This window comes from Cololabis saira, chromosome 14 (assembly GCF_033807715.1).
Source record: "Cololabis saira isolate AMF1-May2022 chromosome 14, fColSai1.1, whole genome shotgun sequence".
NCBI lineage: Eukaryota > Metazoa > Chordata > Actinopteri > Beloniformes > Belonidae > Cololabis > Cololabis saira.
The window spans coordinates 34508984-34533115 of NC_084600.1; the positions used below are offsets into that span (position 1 = coordinate 34508984).

The 24132-nt window shown below is 37.9% G+C and overlaps 1 protein-coding gene across 1 annotated transcript; it reads right to left on the bottom strand.

Moving 5' to 3' along the window:
* Positions 1–4066: 4066 nt before the first annotated feature.
* ppp2cab (protein phosphatase 2 catalytic subunit alpha b) lies at positions 4067–19974 on the bottom strand. The gene is made up of 7 exons (XM_061740525.1): positions 19619–19974; positions 8350–8559; positions 8071–8244; positions 7709–7798; positions 7450–7611; positions 7245–7363; positions 4067–6349 (listed from the first exon to the last, which is right to left on the bottom strand). Exons 1-7 carry the CDS (start codon positions 19718–19720, stop codon positions 6277–6279), a joined length of 930 nt encoding a protein of 309 aa, XP_061596509.1. The 5' UTR covers positions 19721–19974; the 3' UTR covers positions 4067–6276.
* Between the last annotated feature and the right edge of the window lie 4158 nt (positions 19975–24132).

Genomic DNA, 24132 nt, shown 5'->3' on the forward strand with positions numbered 1-24132 from the left:
ATAAACAAAAATAAGAGACAAGTAAAGTCAATACAAAGGAACAGTAAGGCATTTTAAAGCAAATAGCATCGACATTTCGGAAAGAGACTTAAAATATAAGTTATTTGACTTAATACTTTTTAAAGAAACAAAAAAACTTTTGAAATCATTAATAAAAAAATGGAAAGAGGGCTTCATTTTTCTCCACTTACAACAATATGTGATATTTAGCCAGTAAGAGAATAACATTAACTAAGAAGGACAGTGATTTGTCAATAGTATCTATATAAAATAATGTTAACGATTTCTAAATTTGGAATGTCATACATTTTTAAAGATAGCCAATTTCTAATTTCTTGCCAAAAATTTTTTGGGACAGGACACAATAAAAACATGTGATCAAGTGATTCTTCCGATTCATTGCAAAAAACACAGGGGTCAACTTCAAATTTAAATCTATGTCTCAAGAATTCAGCGGTTGGATACATTTTATTAATCAATTTAAAATTAGTTTCCTTGACTTTGGGGGGAATGGGCCATTTGATATAATTTGAGTGGGCTTTTTCTAATGTAGACAAACTTAAAGACTGTGAAGTGTCAGAATATAAACCTCTGTGATAGTCGTTAAATGATCTCGACAGCACTTATAAACTTGTTGTTACATTTCTTATCCAATAACCCATAATCCTCAATAACTAACACGGGAAGTGCTGTCCCAATATAATATATATAATATAGAGCACTTTTAATCAAGTGATTCATTTATTCAATAATACCCCCCCCCCCCCCCCCCTCACAAAAATAAGAAAAATAAAGAAACATATTTTCTCATCAACAAAGCATATTTTACATAAACATATTTTACATTTTTCAAGTAACAAAATAACATATTTGAACCTTTTTAAAGATTTTTTCAGTTATTTTATTGTCTGAAAAATGGTTCAAATATGTTAAATTAAAATTTGTTTTGTTGATGAGAAAATATGTTTCTCTATTTTTCTTATTGTGAGGGGAGGATATATTGTTTTTCGGCACTACCTGAATTACTCCTATGTGGGATCAATAAAGTTCTTATTTTTGTATTTTTATATTATATTTGGTGCCTAACTGTTTCCCAAGTATATTAGTGCGTGTGTAAATGAATAAATGAAACGTAAAACGTAAATTTCTTTGTAGAAACGCGCTTTATGAAAATAAGTCCATTTACTTGTATTAGTTTACAGCGCAGTCTTGCCACATCTAATATGGCGGCGACGTTGACGTATCGCAGCAGCTCCATGCGGCGTTACGTATATATATCTATGGTAGGGTACGGCGTAGGGGCTGCGTCGGTGTAAACGCGGAACCATAAATCAGCCTTCATGAGAGTGCTGCTGGGAGTGGGGGGTTACTATGGTCACCATGTCACTATGGTAACGCCTTTTATTTTTAGTTTAACTCCACTGTAGCAGCACATTGATATATATATATGTGCTAAAGTTCTGATAAACATGTTAACGGCTGTTCACGCCGCTAATATAGGACACGTTAAGCTTAAAGCAGGTGGGTTGGAATGACGTGACTCGGCCGCCAGGTGGCGCCATTTCCCTCCCACGGGGTTTCTTCGAGCAACTTCCACGGAGCTTCTTCTTTTTTTTTTTTTTTTTTAACATTTGCAAACAGTACAATGGTAACAAAACTTCAAATTATGCAATTTCACGTTGAATTATAACATACAAAGAGTATAACTCAAATAAAAAACACAACAAAAAGCACAACACATTATAACCAGCCAGAGGGGATGAAATTATAACAGAAAGCCAAAACATTTTGATTGCTTTTGAATTAGTAGAAAACTTAATAGAGTCCAGATACTGTTTTAATTCACAATGAAAAGTAAAAAAAGAGGGTTTTTTGCGTAAGCATTTGGATTTGTGGATGTGGAGTTTTGCGAGGATAATCAACAAATTAATAATAAATGTTTCTTTTGGCTTTGTTCTAATTGTTACATGGTCAAAAACACCGAACAACACATCCTTCCAAAATAAATTAAAATCAATATCAATTCTTTCAGACACAAAATTACACATATCACTCCAAAAAGTTTGAACAATGGGACACAGCCAGAATAAGTGAGTCATCGTTTCAGAATTTGCAGAACAAAAAGTACAGTTTGAATCGATATTTCTTTTGAATCTTTTTACAATGTGATCATTTGAACTTCCAGGGAGCTTCCTGCTGCTGCGGCCTTCGCAGTGACGTCTCATCCACCATAACACCATAACACCATAACAAAGAGGCTCATACACCTCATAAACATCCCACCTGCTAGCTGTAACACATTTTAGAATAAGTGGCTTCCCTTTCTTACATTCAGTACTCGAGTTGTAAAAAGAAATCAGGGGGGATGGTGGATTTTATCATATGGGGACAGATATTTTGTGCTGATTACAAATAATATAATATATTACAAATAATAGCACTGACCAAAACACCTGCAGAAATACTGCAGGAATGACATAGCAGCAGTTAAATGCAGCCTTCTGTAAGCTTTAAATATCCACTGGGCTTACATCAAATACATCAAAACACAACAATTAAAAAAACAGCTTTTTGAACTTATCAATATGATTCTGTCCTTCACAGGATAAGTAAAAACTCAAATTAAGAATATTTGTCCTATTTCTAGTTAAAATGTCTAATTTTAGTAAAAAAAATCTTATTACACTTAAAACAAGACTCATCACTGGAAAAAACAACAATTTTAACCTGTTTCAAGTAGATTTTCACTTGAAATAAGTAGAAAATCTGCCAGTGGAACAAGATTTTTTTTGCTTATAATAAGAAGATAAATCTTGTCCCACTGGCAGATTTTTCTACTTATTTCAAGTGAAAATTTACTTGAAACAGGTGAAAATTGTCAAATAAGTTATTTTTCTGGTGATGACTCTAAATGTTGTAATAGCAGTAAAACCACATTCATTGATGAAATGACATAATGGATGGAAAGGGGGGATGGCAGTTTTACAGGGGGGATGATTTGGACCGTTTTTATTTCAGGGGGAATGATTTGGACCGTTTTTATTTCAGGGGGGATGATTTGGACCGTTTTTATTTCAGGGGGGATGCCATCCCCCCTCATCCCCCCTCAACTCCAGTACTGATTACATTCTCTCCACTCTCTCCAGTGAGTCCCTGCCTCCCGATTGACGGACCCCCCTCCCTCTTTTCTCTTTTTTCTCTCTTTCTTCCTCCTTTTTATCTATCTACTTTTCCTTTGTTTTGGGTTTTTTTTTGTTTTGCTTTGGTTTGTTTTTTTTACCCTTTTTATTAATCTATTTTTTAATTTATACTGTGTAGCTTTAATACTACTTTAATATTATTTAAAATCATTTTCAGTTATTTATCATTATTTTCGTTGAAATGTCTAATGTTCTGTTCTTAAATAAAAAAAACATCCTAGGAGGTAGACTGTATATCTTTTTTTTTTATTCCTGTTCTACTGTGCCTTACCCCCTAAAATATTCAAACAAACATCCCACCTGCTTTTTTTTTCTCATACTGCATTACTTTTATTTTCATTCCAATGTATATACTGTTTATATTTTGTAAATATATATTTTTTACTTTTTTTTTAACCCTTTTGCTGCATGTATGTGTTGTGTTTACTACTGCTGCTGCACAAACAGAATTTCCCCATTGAGGGAGTAATAAAGGACAATCTAATCTAATCTAAGAAATAAAAACAAAAACATACCACCCTCCCCCAAATACTGTATCCATGCTCTTTCCCATAAATATTACACGACCATGTTGGAGGCCTTTTGCCTCCAGGATAGTTGAGAGAGTTGACCATCAATACAAAACTGCAACAAAAATAAAACAATTATAATCAGTATCTATCCATCCATCTATGCAATTTCCATAAAGTGTTGGTGGTGGGGTTACCAACAATATTTGCATAAAAAGTCTCCTTTTCATCATTATCTGTAAAATATGTACATTGCAGAGAATTGTTCAAAGTAGAAATGACTATTTCCTTGTCACACCCTTATCAAATTTAAAGACTCAGGCTCACCTATGATAAAGATTATGTTATGCATCAAAGTTTATTAAGGCAAGGCAAGTTTCTTTGTATAGCACAATTCAACACAAGGTAATTCAAAGTGCTTTACATCAACATTAAAAGCAGAAAGACACAATTAAACAGTAAATAACAAATAAAATGAAATAAAATGATAAGAAAAGAGGTAAAATAATAAAAAAGCACAAGTTGTTAAAAAGTAAGGGCAGTAGAGTACAGCAGGTACAGTAAGTATTTAATTTAAGAGTACGCTTCAGTAAACGAATGTTTTTAGCCCTGATTTAAAGGAGCTGACAGTTGGAGCAGACCTCAGGTCTACAGGAAGTTTGTTCCACCGGTGAGGAGCAGAATAACTGAACGCTGCCTCACCTTGCTTGGTTCTGGTTCTTGGGAACCACAACAAACCAGATCCAGATGAACCTCAGGGGTCTGGGAGCTTCATAGGGAACTAACAGATCCAGCATGTATTTTAGTCCAAGACCATTCAGTGCTTTGTAGACCAGCAGTAAGATTTTAAACTATCCTTTGACTCACTGGAAGCCAGTGTAGTGATTTCATGACCGCTGTAACGGGGTCCAGTTTCCTGGTGTTTGTAAGGACTCTGGCAGCAGCGTTCTGGATCAGCTGCAGCTGCCTGATAGATTTCTAGTTAAGGCCTGTAAAGATGCCATTGAAACAATCCAACTTACTGAAAATGAATGCACAAATATGTTTTTCCATGTCTTATTTAGACAGAAACCCCTTAATTCAAGCAATGTTTTTCAGGTGGTGAAGTAACTTTTCCTCCACCATAACACAGAAGAAATAAAAACAAAAATATATCACTCCCCCCTCCCCTCAAATACTGTATCCATGTTCTTTCTCATAAATATTACACAAACACGTTGGAGGCTTTTTGGCACCCCACCCCCCATCCAATCTCCCACTAGGGGAGTTTTTATCTGCCAATGTTTGTTGTTTATGTAATAATTGCTCAGGGGTTATGTTCTGGGTCTCTGGAAAGCACCTCCAGACAACTTCTGTTGTAATAGACGCTATATAAATAAAATTGAATTGTTTCAGACGCAACTCAGCACTTGAGTTGAATATCAACAAAAAACTGCAACAAAAATAATATTATGATCGGTATCAATCCATCTATGCAATTTCCATAAAGTGTTGGTGGTACCAAAAATATATATGGTACTTGGGCATAAAAAGTCTCTTTCATCATTATCTGTAAAATAAGTACATTGCAGAGAATTGTTTAAATTAGAAATGACTATTTCCTTGTCACACCCTTTTCAAAGACTCAGGCTCACCTATAATAAAGATTATGTTATGCGTCAAAGTTTATGAAAATCATAACATACCTTGTAGAATGTTAGATTATCATAAATTGAGGAAATGTGCATTAAAATGTATCGTTATTGAAATTCTACAAAAAAAGGTCTTTAATGCAGATCAAACTCCGTAGTGGTCCTTAGACAACCTGTCCTTCCAACAAAAAAGGACCATGTCACCCAAAACAAAAGTTAATATTCCAAGTTTCCAGAAGCATATTAAAGAAAACACTCACATCAAGGAGTCACCTTAATTTTTTATTATTTCAATTTTTCAATACACAGAGTGTAGTTCAGAGGGAGTAAGTGAGTTGATGAGGACGGACGCGCCATCATCTATCATAATTGGCCAAGCTGCATGAGAAGAGTTACACAAAGATACAAAGATGCCTTGTGTGAAGCTCGTCTGTGGTGGGGGTTAATTGCAATTTAAAAAAAGAAGAAAAAAAAAAACCTGTAGTGTGAAATCTTTTTCCATCTTACACGTTACATTTCTTTTAAAATTTACAAAAGTGCAAACAGATAAATGTTTAGATCTCCTAAATATAAGCCAGGGTCTGTGGGTGGGACTGAAACCACTGCGGTCTTGGACCTCGGTGCCGTCGGTCCAGCAAGCATGTACAGAATAAGGAATTTACACATACAGCTCATACAGCTCGAGGGGGGGGTTCATTACAACGTCTCAGCAATTAATATTGTAATGATAATGGCACATACCCTTTGGTCCATCCATAGACACAGACGTTGTTTTTGCAAAATGCTTAAATAGGTCTTTGTGTGGATATACAATGTGCACAGCTGCAACGCCCCCCTCCCCCAAAGTCTACCCCAGCTCCCATTCCTCATTCATGTTGACACAGCTTGAAAGTCATATCATGGCAATACTGGACTGTACAAGGGTGAAGTGGGAGTTTACAGGAAGTAGTCGGGGGTGCGGCGGGTTACATGAGGCTCCCCTCTGCGAGGCGCAGGATCAAACTGCAAGCTGAAGGAAGAGGAGAAGATTTCAGCTGTTAGTAAAAATCAAGACAAATGAACTGGAGCCCTACATTTTAAAAAGGATCCAGTATACATAGGGCTGTTCGATTTTGCCCAAAAATAAAATCTCGATTTTTTTCTCTCAAAAAAAAAATCAGATTTTCGATTACGATTATTTTGTGAATTGACAAAAGGCAAAGAAATTATTTCAAATGTACTGTTTTTTTATTGAACATTTGCCCCATTGGGCTTTAAGTGCAAACTTTGCTCTTATTAAACCAAAAATGAATGAATAAAGTGCAAAACTCTGTAAAATAAGTTGAAAAAAAGTTTTAAAAAATATAATAAAATATAAAGTTTTATCTCTGGGGAAAAAAAAAAAAAATCAGCTAATCAGCACTTGCAAACATACAGTAAGTTATATTTCCAATTAAATAAAACAAGACATTTTCTAATTAAACTAAACTGGGTCTTTGCATGCTAAATAATAATGCAACCCATGAAGGAGGTAGAGGTGTGTAATGTCAGTCATTACATTTGCTTTTCACATTTGCAAGTTTTTTGCAAGGAACACGAGCCGGTCTACCGCATCTGGCTTGAGGGATGCCCGGTGGCATGTTACAACGCCCCCTCCTACACTAAAGAGCCTCTCCGATGGGGCACTTGTCGCAGGTATTGAGAGGTATTTCCATCAACCATTTATATGGTATCAATCATTAATATGTGTGCAGACAAGGTAAAAAAAAATTTAAAAAAAATAAATTAAAAAAAAAAGTGAAAAATCGATTTTACGATTTTCACGTAGAACATCGTTCTAATTACATAATCGCGATTACGATTTAAAATCGATTAATCGAACAGCCCTAAGTATACATGCACCAAGTTTTGTTTGTTTTACTTACAAGGAGTATTTGAGGGTGTCATCTAGTTCCATGATAGCCGCTTGGTTGCCACAACGATAACAGTAGTTGGGAGCACTAAATATTGTCACCACATTCCTCTCATGGCACCAGTTGTAACCCTGGGAGAAGCACAGTTCAGGTAAATAAAAACTACTAGTTCCAGTTCCTCAAATCAAATCCTCTGCAGCTGATGCATCACACACACCTCCATAACCAGCTGGTGGGCTCGCGACACCAGCGTGAGGCGGTTGGCGTGGTTAAAGGTCTCGGAGATGTCCTGACCGAAAGTGTAGCCGGCTCCTCGAGGCGAGATGCCCCAGCCGCCGCGGTCGTCGGGGTCCGACCACAGCAGGTCACACATGGGACCCTGAAGGGGACGAGGAGGAGAAGTTAGAGCAAACGCCTTCCAGCAGATTACAGCTGACGCACTTAAAGAAACGGACACATTCAGGCGTCATCGTTACCTCGTGTGGCACTTCCTGTAGACGGTCCAGGGCCCTAATGTGATCCAGTGTGTCTATGGACGGTGACAGGCCTCCGTGAAGGCAGAAAATCTGCAGGGAAGAGTGGAACAGTTTGAGAATGGTTCAAATAAACAGTGTGGACCAAAGTGACGGTAGCTTTAACTTTATATTATCTTTGGGAGAACCAACAAATCTCTTCTGGCTCATTTAAAAACATCCTTGCGAAAAATAACTAAAAACAAATACATTCTCTTACCTCACTTTTATGGTACATACTAAAGATATTTAGGTATACATGAGACAATTTCTCTTTTGCTTTTCAGTAGCAGAGAAGCATGTTTGTTTGCACAGTGTGTTCTCACCTGAGAGTCTACTAAAGCCGTGAGGGGGAGGTAGTCGAACAGGTCTGTGAAGAACTTCCACACGTTGGCGTTTCCATACTTCCTTAAGCACTCGTCGTAGAAGCCGTAGACTTGTGTGATCTGTCTGCTCTCGTGGTTCCCTCTGAGGATTGTGATGCGCTCCCGAAAGCGTACCTAAAACGCGAGCAGAGAACAGATCAGCATCTTCTCGTTGTCTTCCAAAAAAATCCATGTTCAAGTTAAGTTCTCAAACAAGCGTGCTACTAATTTCTGACTCACCTTAAGTGCTACGAGTAAAGAGACGGTTTCTACAGAGTAGTACCCTCGGTCCACGTAGTCGCCCATGAACAGGTAGTTTGTGTCCGGAGATTTCCCCCCGATCTTGAACAGCTCCATGAGGTCGTGGAACTGGCCGTGAACGTCCCCGCACACTGTGACCGGACATCTCACCTCCTGGACGTTGGACTCCTTCGTCAGGATCTCCTTTGCCTGAAGAAAGCACACAGATTTAATTTATAACTGAAAAACAATACACTATGCTAGGGCTGGGCGATATGGACCAAAAGTCATATCTCAATATTTTCTAGTTGAATGGCGATACTCGATATATATTGATATTTTTTCTGTGCCATAATTGGGGTTTCCCCCAAAGCATTATAGCATAGCATCTCTGTTAGCTTCTTTTTCTGAGGCAAACCCTTAAAAAACAGTCAGTTTTAATACAAAGCCTCGTGCCAAATGTCACACAGGTACCTTTATTAACAGAGGTCTGCACAATATCAAAATGTATAAAACAAACGAAATAAAAATAAACTGCCTGCATATATAGAATAAAAATGCTTCTTGAATAAATATCCCTTTCCTGCATAACAATTAAATTAAAATACACTGTGCAATTAATACAATGTAGACAGTAACGGGCAGACTTTTCCACTGAGGTTGACAGTTGTGCAAATAAAACATTTGTGCAGATCTCAAATAAAACATTCAAGTCAATTTGTCACAAAATAAGCTATATCAAAATCATAAAAAAAAAAAAATTAAATCGATATTGTCTCCTACCATATCGCGTTTGAAAATATATCGATATATATTAAAATCTCGCCCTAGTCCCAGCCCTACACTGTGCCCAATAAGAGCCACAAAGACTGCAGGTAAGACAAATCAGAGGGCTTAAACACAGTTGTTTTTTTTAAACTAGTAAGACTGAAATTAATTAAATATAGTGCAGCCCATCACAATCACTGCTTCAAGCCTTCCACTGCTTAAACTCGTCTACAATAGCCTTCATGAGGTCTCATTAACATGCCGGACAAAATGTTTGTTCAGGCTCCAGTGAGTCTGCCCTGCAGTTACTGGACGGACAGCTCTGGCTGCACTGCAACATTCGCTAAAAATCAATTAGCCTGATGCTCTAAAACCAGAGTGGAGAGTGCTCACTAGTATTTCTGCACCAGTTACTCCATATCCTCATTTAGAGTTGCAGCATCAGTCAACTAAACTCAAAAACATGACTATGAAACAAGGCTCAGTTTAGCCATGATTCACCACAAAGCGGGCTAAAACCTGCTGCAGGCCGGGTATGACTCAGACTTATTTGCACAAAGCAGATGTCTGACTATAATGCAGCCCTCACCAGAGGTAGCCAAAATAAAACTAAAAATAGGTGAAAGCTTCACTAAATCAAGACTCACAACAGGGCCTATTCTTAGTCAGTCTAGCATGGTGCTGGTCTCACTGAGGCCGGGGTCGGTCAGCTGGACGGGCCCTTTTCAGAAGCTCTGGAGCAAACAAATCCTCAGGCTGGGAGAGCAATATTCAGACACGAATGACCATCACGCAGAGCTGACGCGTTAGAAGCAAGACATCAGCAGAATCAGAGGGGTCTAAGAGCCAGAGATGCCGCGCTTTGGTTCTTCGTCCAGCATACCAGTGATTCCCTGAAAGCTGCTTGTTAGTGATGCACCGATTGTTCGGTAACCGAAATTGTTCGGCCGAAAATAGCAAAAAAACACTTTCGGTGTTCGGTGGAATAAGTGGGGAAAAAAACGAACAATTAATAACGGCGTTGTAAAATAAGGAACTAGACTGGCCGCTCCGTCCCGTAACGTTGCGCACTACATAAATCGTTGGCCAACCAAAAACTAACCCCATAAGAATTTTACCTAACATTCACCAGGAGGTGGAACCAAAACAACATAATGCTGGGAAATTAAAAAAATTCAATTTTTTTTATGTTCAATAAATATTTTCTACCTTGTAATGTTGTAAAAGATTTTTTCTTTTAAAAGCATGCATAAATCAAATGTATTTGATTTAGGCAATGGTGAAAAAATTGGCAAAATAAATGAAAAACTGCTGAAGAACCATGTTCGGTATTGTTCGGTATTCGGCCAAGTGTTTATTATTATTTTCGGTTTCGGCCACAAATTTTCATTTCGGTGCATCACTACTGCTTGTGATTCACATCAGGTAAACCCGGTAGTGTTTTGCCGGGGGAACAATGCGGAGGAGGATGGACATTGACAGAATGCTGTAGCTGGCCGGTCGCCAGCTGATGGGATGGAGGCCGACACACACGGAGTGGCCAGGACAGCCGCAGCGTTGCACTATACTGACCTACATTATTAAAAAATTTAAAAAAAACACACCCTCCACGTGCCCACAACCCCATGTGGCGGGAGGCCTTTTAGCCATTAGAGGTTGTAGCTCTGGTCAATCTCTCATCCAGAGCAATTGAGTCACTAAGCCTGAGAGAGAATTCTAGATATCTGTATCAAAGCAGAACAATATCCAGTATTCAGTCCCTCTGCAGGGAGATGAAAGGAAATAAATAAGTAGGTCAGGTCAGTGTGTGTGGGATCGTCTGTACCGCTCACTGTTCTGGACTCAGTCTTTTAATTACCTTTACTAGCAGCTGCCGTTTAAAATGTGCAGCAACATTTAAGTCACACTGGGCCAAAAAGACTGATCATTATCCGTCTTTCATGGTGTATGATGACACCTGGACAAAAAAGTTCCCCCTGTAAATCCTCTTATTTAAAAGAGGAAAAAAAATGTATAGTGGACAACCAAAAGCAATACCTTTAAGTGTAATTTGGAAATGTGGACATTTTTAAACGTAGACTAAAAACTCATCTCTTTGGTCTGGCTTTTATGTAGCATCACATTTTATAGTTTTATTCTGTTTAACATTTTTTAAAAAAGGTATCCGTTTTATTTATTTATCTATCTCTTATAATTTTTTATTATTTTTTAGCCTTAATCCTTGAACTTTTATCTTTTTATACATTTTATATATTCTATATTGCATGTCAGGGTGCATTGGTCTCCCAGTTTTTATTTTTTGGTCTCCCAGTTTTTATTTATTTGTTTATTATGCTTATTTTTCAATCAAAATGTCAAAGCACCTTGTATTTCATGTACCTGAATGAAAGGTGCTATATAAATAAAATTTGATTGATTTCTTTAACTAGTAATTCATCATCACATCTGACCTCTCAAGTGGCCCACACTCCCTCACATGTTCAGTGAGGCATCAGATGCTGTAACCGTGTCCTAGAACTGTAAATGTAATTAATTTGGTAAGTAAGAACATTGGACGTATCAGTCTTTATTGCTAAACACATTAGTAAAATACTAATATTAAGAGAGGAAAAGAGAGCAGTAAACCCCAGTATTGGTCTTTATACTTGATGGATGTCAGTAAATATCTTTATTCTTACACATTCACCTGTGGTGACGTAAGTCGAGTCAGACTCCTTAATATTTTAGTCCATGATGATGTAACCCAGCAACACTAGATTAATATGCCAAATGAAACTAAAAGCTTAGAGGGTTATTTTTCTCTGATCAAATATTGCATAAATGTGACCTGCCACCACCAGCACCTGGATAAACTCTGATTACGTAAAATGTTATAGTTTGGATTAGACAAAAAAAGAACAAAAAAACAAAAAGGATTTCAGAGAATTATAAACCCTGTCGTGGCAGGTAACAGCCTGCGTAGCAGATGTGAATGAAATGGATGGCAGCAGAGGTTAGGTAAGCACCTGGCCCAGCGTTTAGACCCCACGTGTCCGTGACAGAAACACCAGCGTCAGCAGGGTGAAACACCCCGGTCAGATGACGGTTACGCCCAAGAAGTCAAACAACACACGGACGAACTGCTCGGCTGAGTGTTGAGAAATGAAGTCAGCATTTTCCCAGCTGCCGCAATATAATCCCATTAAAACGGGTTAAACACTCCAGTAGACATCGGAGGGCAAACCCAGTTTGATGACTAAGTAAAACTGAATCCAAAAGCAATGGTCAATGTTTATAGATGGTTAGATGTTTATAGTAGTTAAATGTTAACCATCTGGCTTGTGACACCAATACAACCACGGCAGAAATCCTCAGCAAGGTGTCAACAGATGCTGTTTTTCTCTGCATGTGGGCTGTTTAAAGCACATTTACAGCAACTGTTAAGCTATACTGCAAAACAGTGACATCACCATGGAAACAAAGGTGTATTTGCTGCTTCAAACTGGTTCACTGCATAAACAGAGGCCAGGCATGAGCCTCCAGCTCCATACAGAACCGAACTAGGGATGGGCGGTATGGACTAAAAAATGTATCACGATAATTTCCGGCATTTATCCCGATAACGATAAAAATGACAATAAAAAAAATACCAATTCAACTCCACCTTTTCAACTATAAATCTATCACACTCTCAGATCCGCCATGTTTGTTACACAAAAACGTCATCAACAGGAATGAATTTATCTATCCATGTATCTATCTATCTATCTATCTCTTTCTTTCTTTCTCTTTCCTCCCTTCCTTCCTTCTTTCCTCCCTTCCTTCCTTCTTTCCTCCTGCTCTCTCCTTCGTTCTTCCCTTCCTTCCTCCTTTCTTTGTTTCCTTCCTTCCTTCCTTTTCCCCTTTCCTTCCTTCCTTCCTTCCTCCCTCCCTCCCTCCCTCCCTCCCTCCCTCCCTCCCTTCCTCCTGCTCTCTCCTTCCTTCTTCCCTTCCTCTTTTCTCCCTTCCTTCCTCCTTTCCTTGTTTCCTTCCTCCCTTCTCCCCTTTCCTTCCTTCCTTCGTTCCTTCCTTCCTTTTTTTCCCTTCCTTCCATTGTTTTTACCGCGAGATGACAAATTCTTATCGCGAGGAATTTTTTTGACGGTTTATCGTGAACGGTAACATATAATAATAATAATAATAATAATGACTTGGATTTATATAGCGCCCTTCTAGGCACCCAGAGCGCTTTACAGAAATCATTATTCATTAGGAATATCACCCATTCCTAAACCGAACTAAATGATATTAATACTTGGAGAGTCAAGTTCCTCTGCATTTCACAAAGGCACGGGTCAACTCTCCTCTATCAACTCGTTGATTTTAAAACGCATGCAGCGTATGAGCCTTTCCTATGGTGGATCGGACCGGGTCTGGGTGCTTAAGAAAACTGAGTTTATGTGGGAATCAGATGAGACGAGACGTAAACAAAACAGGGCAGCACAACGGGTGGTTATGTAACGTAAAAGGGTTACCTTTAAAACAAAGTCACAAAAGGGTAGGTCTTTCTGAACGATGTGTTTTGCACTTAAATAGATTTTCTCTGTATAATTGACAGAAAGAATAATCTAATATTCAACTAACACAGGATTATCTGCAGCTGCTGAATTTTAAACTCGATTTAACATCATTGAATGACCAAGCAGAGCTCATTATTCTGCAAACAAACTACGTTTTAAAAAACAAGTCCAGCCCAACAAAGATAAAGATTCCAGCGAAGCTAAAAGTTGAAAAAGTAAAACCGTTTTTAAAAAAATCTACACTAATCGACATAAAACTGGTGTTTTTCGGGAATTATTTGGTATTCTGGAAACCAGATGACACAAACTCTGGTGTGCTCTGCCAGGAGGAAGCTTGAAAACAGAAAGTAGAAGACAGATTACGCAGCACACCTCATTAGTCCGCACCCCCACACACCCCCAAACAGAGACAGCTGCTCCGAGTCACAATGACCTGTGTTATGCTCAGTCTCCCTCTCCGACCCCCCCAGCAACACCAACCGTGTCGATGATGCAACCCGCAATCAATAGTATCCTCTGCTATTTTTAAATGGAGGAGGATGTTGTGCTGGTTTGGTGAAAATATTAAAGCTCATGGATGGATGGATGGATGGATGGATGGATGGATGGATGGATGGATGGATGGATGGATGGATGGATGGATGGATGGATGGATGGATGGATGGATGGATGGATGGATGGATGCGTCTCTTACAGCAGCTGAGCTGCAGCCCCAAGCTGAGGAAAGACTAGCTCTCCTTTTCCTCCCAGCTATTTTTACATCTTTGCCCCGCTGGGGAAGAAACAGGACAGAGAAACAGTATTTGTGCTGTTCCTCCGTCCACATGTTCCTAAATTAGGCGTCAAAAGAGCCATTCACAGAATCGGCCCGTGTTTACAGGCAGAAGGATGCACATATGCTGCAAAGCCCCCTGGATGGAGGATGACGCAACAAACCATAGCACCAAAAAGTGTGACGCTCATCATGGAAGACCACAGCAGCCCTGTGCAACACGTCTCCAGGATAAACAGAACTTTTAGAATGACTGGAACCAACCAACAGTTGGGATTAACGAGCCACTTGGGAAAATTGTCCACTTTGTCTTCAGCTGGAAGCAAACATGAAAATGAACTTTGGTCTTGTGTCTTTTTAAAGAGCTCAGATGGACACAGCTGTGCTTAGATATTAAATAAATACCGTGCTGTAAAAGGAGCTTCAGTTTAAAAACAAGAAAGAAAAAGAAAAACTGTCCCACTGTTCAGTCTGAATTGTCAGGAATCAGTTCAACAGCAAACTAACCGAATATTAAAAACAAAACCTCAAGAAACTGGGGGGGCACGCCTTCATGTCAGTCCAGACATGGGACGCCCAACAGTCAGAGAAACAGGTGGTGATGTCCCCCTGGAGCGCTACTATAAATACTGACTAATATCTATCTAACTAGCAGACTGTGGTTAAAGGTTGGAGAAAAAACAGAGCGAAAGAACAAATTCACTCCACTGAGACTTGTTTAAGAGCAAAGGGTCTTTTCGTCGCATAAGTCTAGAGCTGGAAATCAGCACAAATGATGTTGGCGAGAGATTGGGGTTAAGCTGCAGCTCAGACTGCTAAAGTGCACAGAATCTGTTGGCCAGTTATCAGCTGAAGCATATGCACATGTTCACCCTGAAACAGCTGATAAGCTGCATAGAGAGAAGGAACTATCAGTAAATGGGCACCACGGTCAAACTAGTCGGCGAGAATGTCTCTGAACCCCAGAAAGGCCAGGATTGGAGGTCATCTAAATATTGGTTAAAAGAAAATAAAAACTAGTGCACAACATATATACATAACAGGACTCAAATACCAGGGTTTTTCCTGCATACCAAATTAGGAGGCGGCCGCCTCCGCCTCATTTCCTGCCGCCCACAGCTCTCAAAACTCAGACGTCATGAAAATTGTTATTTTCTGGCAGGCGGACTGGATGGAGGTCATTTTAACTGCAGTTTTCCGCTATTTGTTGTATTAAAACTCTGCGTCCTGGTTTTCCCTGGCTGTTCAAACAGGTAAATGTTGTTTCTTTTGCATCCGAGCATGTCTTGTTTATTCGTCTTATATTCAGACCAATACGGTACTTTAAAAAGTGACCTCCAGACCAGGAGAAGAGTGCAGGTGAAACGGTGCAGACAATTAACGTTACAGGCAGTTAAAAAGTAATAAATCATGTTACCGACGAGATGCGGCAATTTTGTCAGGGCTGAAAGTAGTGCACAAATATGCATGAAAGGTGATGGCGAGGGTCAGAGTGCAGGACAGGATGAGGCGAGAGTAACGTTAGTCAGTTTCCAAGTCATTAGGACTATTATCAACGCGAAGCCAACGTGTACGTTATTTAAACATGACTTTTTACTCATCTTCACAGATCGTCTCAAAAACACAGAGCCAGTGGGTTTGACAAACGGTGGCTGAACCAATTTACCTGCTCAGGCAAACTGAGGAAGGTATGGTCTGTTATTTATGCCAAAAACACTGTGACCCCCATGGAGCAGGCACTATCACTATTTATGTCTGTATTAAATAAATACAGAAATACTTAATGCATGAATTGTTTTGTTTAAGGTGAAGACACCTCTGCGCAGCAGACTGAAGGAGAGGCACTTGGATGTCTGTTGTAAGGAGGCCATGATGGACCAGACCAGGAGGCCTTGGACTACCAGGAGCATGAGGAGGTTCTACAGATGGAAAAACAGGAGGCTGAAATGTTCTGTCTGGTTGCAAGATTTGTCAGTAAATGTCTGAAACCCTACAAAAACTCAAAATCTTACCAAGACTACTTGTCTTATATCCAGTCAAAATGTTTTATTTCTAGACAAAAACAAAAAAATCATTACATTTAAAATAAGACAGTCACCTAAAAAGTAACTTGTTCTAGAAAACCATTTTCACTCATTTCAGTGAAAATTTTCTCTTGTTCCATTGGCAGTTGTTTTGTTTTTTTTTTTTGTTTTTTTTTTTTAATTACTTTTGGTAAGATTGAGTTCTTATATTTGTATTTATATTTTTATGTTAATAAAATAATGTTTCAACATGATAATTGTCATATTTTTTTTTTACCTATAATTTACATTATTTGTAAATTGATTTCTTGGGCAAAAAAAGGGGCAGATTAAATAAGATTCTTCTTCTTTCTGCTCCCTTTCATTCAGAATTTAGGAATGTGTGTTTATATTAAATTGTTTGTTTTATCAATTAATGAAATAAAGAATAAATACATTTTTAATCATATTAGAACTCCCAAAATACAAAATATCTTGTAAAAAGTGTTTGCTTGAGCCAGTTGAAGGCACGGTATGACCAGGATGTTGCCACCTCTGCCTCAATTAGAGCCAGGAAAAACCCTGAATACCATGGATCTTTGACCAATTATATTATTATTATCATTGTCACTACTTTGACTACAGAAGGAGGTGAAACACTGAAGATGAAGGACAGTACAAAAGCCCAGTCAAGTATCTTAACTTCTGATGAGAAAAGTACAAAAGAAGTGCTTCATCAAATCCGGCTGGCCACCTTGGCCGTGTTTTGGTCGGGTTGGCCAGGAAGAGTTCTGGTCTAAATCAGCGGCTTCAAATGCTATCAGTCCACTGAATAGGAATTTATCATGTGTAATCAGAGCCTTGAATGGTGTGAGTAGATGGGATACTGTCTACCCGCTAGATTTTTGTCATTATTCTGCTATTGAAAACGAAACTTAGGCTGAGTAGATGTTTTGTCACCATTCTACGCTCAACTACACATTTCAGACCTAACCTTAACCTAACCCTCACCCTAAACCTAACCTTTTTTAGTTTATTTCGGTCATGACATCACTAAAAAAAAAAGAATAAAAATGACACCAAGAAAACTAATACTCTGTTCAAAGAAAACATTACAAAAAAATTTCAATATACAAACACCTAGGTGTTTGTATATATAAGGTGTAGGCTGAAGCAAAGCTTATTATTTGCCTACCCTCAAAAATATTAATTAAAGTAATGAATGAAAGCAAGAGAAAAGACTGACAGTAAAACAAATTGCCTCCATGGGGATAACAAAATTTCCTAGAGAAATAAAAAAAAATTAAAATAAAAAGGTGCATTCTACATGTTACCTTCATCCTTAAAAAAATCAAATCAAAAATTAAATAAATACCCAACTCAACATAGCAAGCATCACCACTCATTAATTTGATATAAAGAAATCCTTCTTTTCAATGTTTTTTTAAATAAGGTTAAGGTTCTACATAATTTCAAATCCCTATCTAATTTATTCCATACATCCACCGCTGCAACTGTAGTGCATCTCAGTTTGGTGTTGGTTCTGATTTTTGATTTCCTGTATATGCTCTCCCCTCTGAGGTTGTAATGGCTTTGTCTTAAATTGAACATATTTTGAATACAGTCTGGCAGCATGTTATTGTTGATTTTGAACCTTAACCTAACCCTCACCTTAACCTAACCCTCACCCTAAACCTAACCTTAACCTAAATTCGGTCTAAATGCATGTTTACCCCTGCAGCTTGTTTGGCCTTGGCGCCGTGCGTCATCGTATGAGGTAATTCAGATCTTTACTGTGGCAGTAAAAAAAAAAAAAAATCATCCAGTACAGGTCATTATAATCATCACCCTCCCAGATGAGCACCAAGTAATCAGCAGCTCTTTAAATATGGCCCAACAAACTCCCCATTACGCCGCCTTCATCTGACGTAACCAGTCAACAACAGACAGGGTGTGTGTGCTTATAATAATAATAATGCATGTTATTTATAGAGCGCCTTTAAAAAGGGTACAATAAATCAAGTGTATCTGCTATATACGAGTCTATGTTTCATTCCAATGATTTAACCTGAAAATAAAAGGGATTTTTAAAGCCATTTTAAGGTAATTAAGGCTGAAGTGGTGGAGGGGGGGTTTCATAGCCACAGGGATGCTGCAGTCATCCCGCCGGCGTGAATGAGAAGGGCTGGGACTGTGTTTATCTGGCTGACCGCGGTTGAATTGGTTTGATATTGGATATTCGACATTAACACCCATAAAACTTGTGATACATACCACTGATTTTGGTCAAACCACTTGTGATGTGTTCATGGTCATCTAGACTATATATCACAAAACAGTAATTATTAAAAAATCTTATTAAAAAAAAAAAAATCATATATATGGGCTGATTTAAAAATCATATATATGGGCTGATTGAATGTGGTTTAATGAATTCAACACCCATAAAACTTGTGATAGATACCACTGATTTTGGTCATATTGCTTGTGATGTGTTCATGGTCATCTAGACTATACATCACAAGAGAGTAATTATTATAAAATCATATTATGGGCTGATTTAATGAGGTTTAATGAATTCAACACCCATAAAACTTGTGATACATAACACCAATTGTTTTATGGGTGTTGAATTCATTAAATCTCATTGATTTTATAATAATTACTCTCTTGTGATATATAGTCTAGATGACCATGAACACATCACAAGCAATATGACCAAAATCAGTGGTATGTATCACAAGTTTTATGGGTGTTGAATTCATTAAACCACATTAAATCAGCCCATATATATGATTTTTAATAAGATTTTTTTAATAATTACTGTTTTGTGATATATAGTCTAGATTACCATGAACACATCACAAGTGGTTTGACCAAAATCAGTGGTATGTATCACAAGTTTTATGGGTGTTAATGTCGAATATCCAATATCAAACCAATTCAACCGCGGTATCTGGCTGGTAACCCCTCTGTAATCCCAACCAGAGCCCACTGGTCCTCAAATCCACACATTACAAGTGCCGAGCCGCTGAAACGGCCTGTCAACAAGACGCTGGTCACATGCAGTGATTGTCAAACAAGCATCGCAGTGAAACCTGCAGCCCCGGCGCCATTTTAAGAATGTCTGCGAGGCGGCGGGAGGAAGCTCGGGCTTCGAGGAAAGACTTTTATTAAATATATCTCACCTTTTCGCATAGTGATTTCACCTGTCCCTCGGAGAGCTGCTTGCATTCGTTCAGCTGCTCGATCCACAGGTCGAGTTCCTTCGTAAACGCCTTTTCGTCCATTTCTGTGTTTTTCGGGTTTGCGGCAGTTGGTTTTTGTCGCTTTTTTTTTTTTTTTTCCTCCTTTTGCCGATACGTTAAGGTATTTTGTTTAGGATTCGTCTCTCACGGATGTTCCCGTCTCTGTGGGAGCGTATGGAGCGATCACAGCGGAGATAACTGGTCTCTCCTGAACAAACGCGTGTACGTGCCGCCGCCGGATCCCTTTGATTTGACTGAGTTGAGGCTGAAGAAGAGGGAGGGGCGGCCCAGACGACCCGCCCTGCTGGAATGGCGCTCCGCTCGGGGCGCGCCGCTTAAATACCGCCGAGCTCTTCAAAATAAAAGCACCAGTGTTGCTTTTTTTTGAAAATGTGACAACATTGAGTTGACTTGAGTTGAGTTATACTCAGTACTCGAGTTGTAAAGAAAAAATCAGGGGGGATGGTGGATTTTATCAAATGGGGACAGATCATTTGTGCTGATTACAAATAATATAATATATTACAAATAATAGCACTGACCAAAACGACGAAGCAGCAGTTAAATGCAGCCTCTGTAAGCTTTAAATATCAAATACATCAAAACACAAAAATAAAGTTATCTGAACTTATCAATACGCCTCTGTCCTTCACAGGATAAGTAAAATGGATCACTGCAAAAACTCAAAATCGTAACAAGAATATTTGTCCTATTTCTAGTTAAAATGTCTCATTTTAGTAAAAAAAAATCTTATTACACTTAAAACAAGACTCATCACTGGAAAAAACAACAATTTTCACCTGTTTCAAGTAGATTTTTACTTGAAATAAGTAGAAAAATCTGCCAGTGGAACAAGGTTTTTATGCTTGTAATAAGAAGATAAATCTTGTCCCACTGTCAGATTTTTCTACTTATTTCAAGTGAAAATTTACTTGAAACAGGTGAAAATTGTCAAATAAGTAATTTTTCTGGTGTTATTTTTCTGGTGATGACTCAAAATGTTGAAATAGCAGTAAAACCACATTCATTGATGAAATGACATAAGGGATGGAAAGGGGGGATGGCAGTTTTACAGGGGGGATGATTTTGACCGTTTTCACTTGAAATAAGTAGAAAAATCTGCCAGTGGGACAAGATGTATCTTCTTATTACAAGCAAAAAAATTCTTTACAAGGTTTTATTGTCAGATTTGTGGGTCATAAAAAGAAAAAGTATTGCATTTTAACTTTTTAATTAAAATTAAAAACACCCCCATTCGATTTTAACAGATGCTAAATAAAACATTTAGCATCTTGTTGAATACATTTATCTTTTAATTTAGTATTAAACATTATTTATTATTATTATTTTATTAGGATGGTACTGAGGTCTATATAGCTTTGTGTATACGAATACAGTATCTCAAAAGTACCAACGACTGACTACAATGGGAATCCCCCATTTCTAAACTATAGAAGTAGGAGGTTCCCATTATATGATCTATACATTTGTTAAACTATTATTTAATCTGCAATATGACTGTTTTTAGGGAGATGTTTTAAAGACTCGCAAGAAAAAAAATTTAGAAAATCAATCTGCCCAATGAAAAAACTTCCTCAAAGTGAACCTGTTAATGAAAAGTGAACTCTTCCTTCAAAAGGAATACAGACCCTGGTTTAAAACTTTATACTTTTTTTTTTATTATGGGTTTATGTTAAAAAAAAAAAAAAAAAACAATCTCAAATTTAGGGTCTTTCTTAGGTGAATGATCATTCGCACTTCCGCTCTACTCTCGTTGACTCCCGCTTGACTGCTTGACTCAGCAGAGGCGCCCGATACAAACCGAGCCGGAGAGCCCCGGATGCAGCTCCGTGATTGGTTCACCGAACTCCTTCCTCTGCGCTGTGATTGGCTGACTGAACAGCGACCGTATCAACACATTCAGACAGAATATTGTACATCATCATCCCAGTACCTGGAGGCATCATGTGACGTTCACAGTATGACCATGATGTCACCGTTTTGTTTATTGGACACACCAAGAGTTAAAGTATAACTAAGTCAGCAGGTCTATGTTGTACACATAAGTATCATGTTTTAGTAACAGTCATGAGTTATAGATAAAGGTTAACCAGTTATCACTCTATCATATCAAAGCACCCCAAATCTATTAAATAATGCTACAAACTTGTTTTTCTTTGTGGATTTTTGTATTTTACTTTATATTATCTATGGGGCAAAACTGTCATTTAATGCTATAATATAAATATGAACTAATATAATCTTTAGAATTACATAAATAAGGACTGAGTAGTCAGGTTGCACAAGTTTTACAGTGTTTTTGGGTGTTTTGCTCACTGTGAACAGATCAAACCAGGTCTGATCAGGTCCAGACAGGCTCGTGTTCAGTATTTCATGTTGATTTGCTCGGTGAGTTTAAAAGATGAATCGCTCCATTGTGACATGGATAGTATTAAACCACCTTGAATAGGCCTCGCTCCCTTTTTAAGATTATTGTAAAAGTTATTAGAATCATCTTTGTTCACCAGGTTTGTGTAAACAAACGAGGAATTTGACTTTGTTTGCACAAACCAGACTATATCTCTCAAGGTAGAGTAAAAAATAAAATAAAATAAATTAGTTAAATCCAATTAAAGCTAGAGAATACATATATATATACACTATCTTAAGAGAGAAGGGCACTGCTGCATGTTTGGGAAGTTATGAGGATGGAAGACTATGTTAAGACTCATCAACAATTTGCTTTTTCATTGGATTTCTCATTTATTATTAAATCAAATATCTTAATATGAGGCTAAAGTCAAGTGCTAGTTGATATTTTTTAGTAGTGTGGGTGTAACATGGTTGCAAATTGTGACCCTGCTCAAGTCCAAATTGCAAGACAGGAAAAAGTAAAGCTTATAACATTTAATAAAGATCAATAACAGCAAGAGTTACATCAAAAGTCCTGCTTGTTTCAGGAGAAGCCAAATAGAGTTGGCTGCTCGCTGTTTCTGAAAAATAAACTTACAATTTTTTTTAAATCTTCCTACTTTAATTCTGTTTGCATCCAGTTGGTTTTAGTTAATTCGTAATAAGTAAAACTGTGTTTTAAACATCCCTGACATGTATTTCTCTGAAACAAAACTGCCCTTCAACAGGGGAAGTTTGTGCACATACATCAGTCACAAAACTCTTTGCACAAACATCTAGAAAAGTGCTCCTATTTCACATATACGACTTTATCTAAAAGTGCTTCAAGAAATAGAAATACAATTTGCTCATTTATCACGGCCACGGTCTTTACCTAGCCACAAACATCATGTTCTCCATCTTAAATCAGAGTAGAAACATGAGCCATTTATCAGTGTTTCTATTTTAGAGAGGTAAAGAAGTCAAACTTGTTATCTCACAGCCCCACAGAGGATGATGCATATTGCAGGTTGTGAAACAGTGAAAAAGCTTTTAAATGGGGATTTTAAGCATCATACTTCTCAGACCTCAAATATGAGATCTGTTTTCCTTTCATTTTCTGCTTATCTAATAATGTCTCGCTGAAATACTGGTTTACAGCACACCTACCAACACTGTTTTCCACCTCCCCCTTGACTCGTGACAAGGCTCCACAGTTTCAGGTTTCAAGTCTCTAGACAGTAACCCTGTAGCCGATTATAGATCATGATGAGCGTCGTGTGGATCCTTGTTTTCCACATTAACATTTCATTGATTGTTCTGTAATCATCAGTTGTCAACCTGCCTTGACCTCCAAACACAGGCAGCCTGTTTTTACCTCTTGTGGATGATTTCAGTTTGTCCATCAAACCTTTGTCTCCTTGAGGTAGTTTTTGTGGTTTCTGCCTAAAGAAAAATGTGACAGTAAAGTAAAAGGCCAATGTAAGGCACATTTTTTCAAATCCTATTCTTTTTTTTAGCCTTTTAATGAATCCACTTCACTTGAGTTTCAAGAGATGGAGAAGTTGGGTTCATTGGTCAAATACAGAGCTTTCGCCAAGTGATGGTAGATTATTTTTGGTGTTGATTCCTCTGATATTTAGTCATTGTTCAGTTACTTGGGAGTAAAAAGAGAACTGGGCTTGGATTTTAAGAGATTCTCACAACTTTAATGCATGCTTAAAGTCTCCATCACCCAATATTGCCGTGTATATCTCCCACAATAAACACTGGCATCCCAAAGTTTGATAGGTTTTAATATGAATCTAATGCGGTTTGCGCTGTAAATTTGCACATTTTGATGCAAAACTGGAGTAGATATCTTGTACATCTGTTGCACTTCAGGAAAAGCTTTGTCTTCTAAGGGTAGTGGTGGCTTTAACATGACACTGATTCATCTCTTTAACTACCATCAATAAAATTGGCACAATCTATCAACTGGCTTTAGCCTCCGTTTGCACTTTGCCTTGGCTTTAAAAACAAACTGTGTAACTTCTGCTGTTCACTCTCTAATTTAAATTCAT

Bases quoted from the DNA above. Each gene is read 5' to 3' on its own strand.
- ppp2cab (XM_061740525.1), bottom strand. From the start codon at position 19,720: ATGGACGAAAAGGCGTTTACGAAGGAACTCGACCTGTGGATCGAGCAG. The intron at 7,612-7,708 runs GTAACGATGACG...CGTCCCCTTCAG, and splicing joins TACAGGAAGTGCCACACGAG to GGTCCCATGTGTGACCTGCT. The intron at 7,364-7,449 runs GTGTGTGTGATG...TGCTTCTCCCAG, and splicing joins CCCACCAGCTGGTTATGGAG to GGTTACAACTGGTGCCATGA.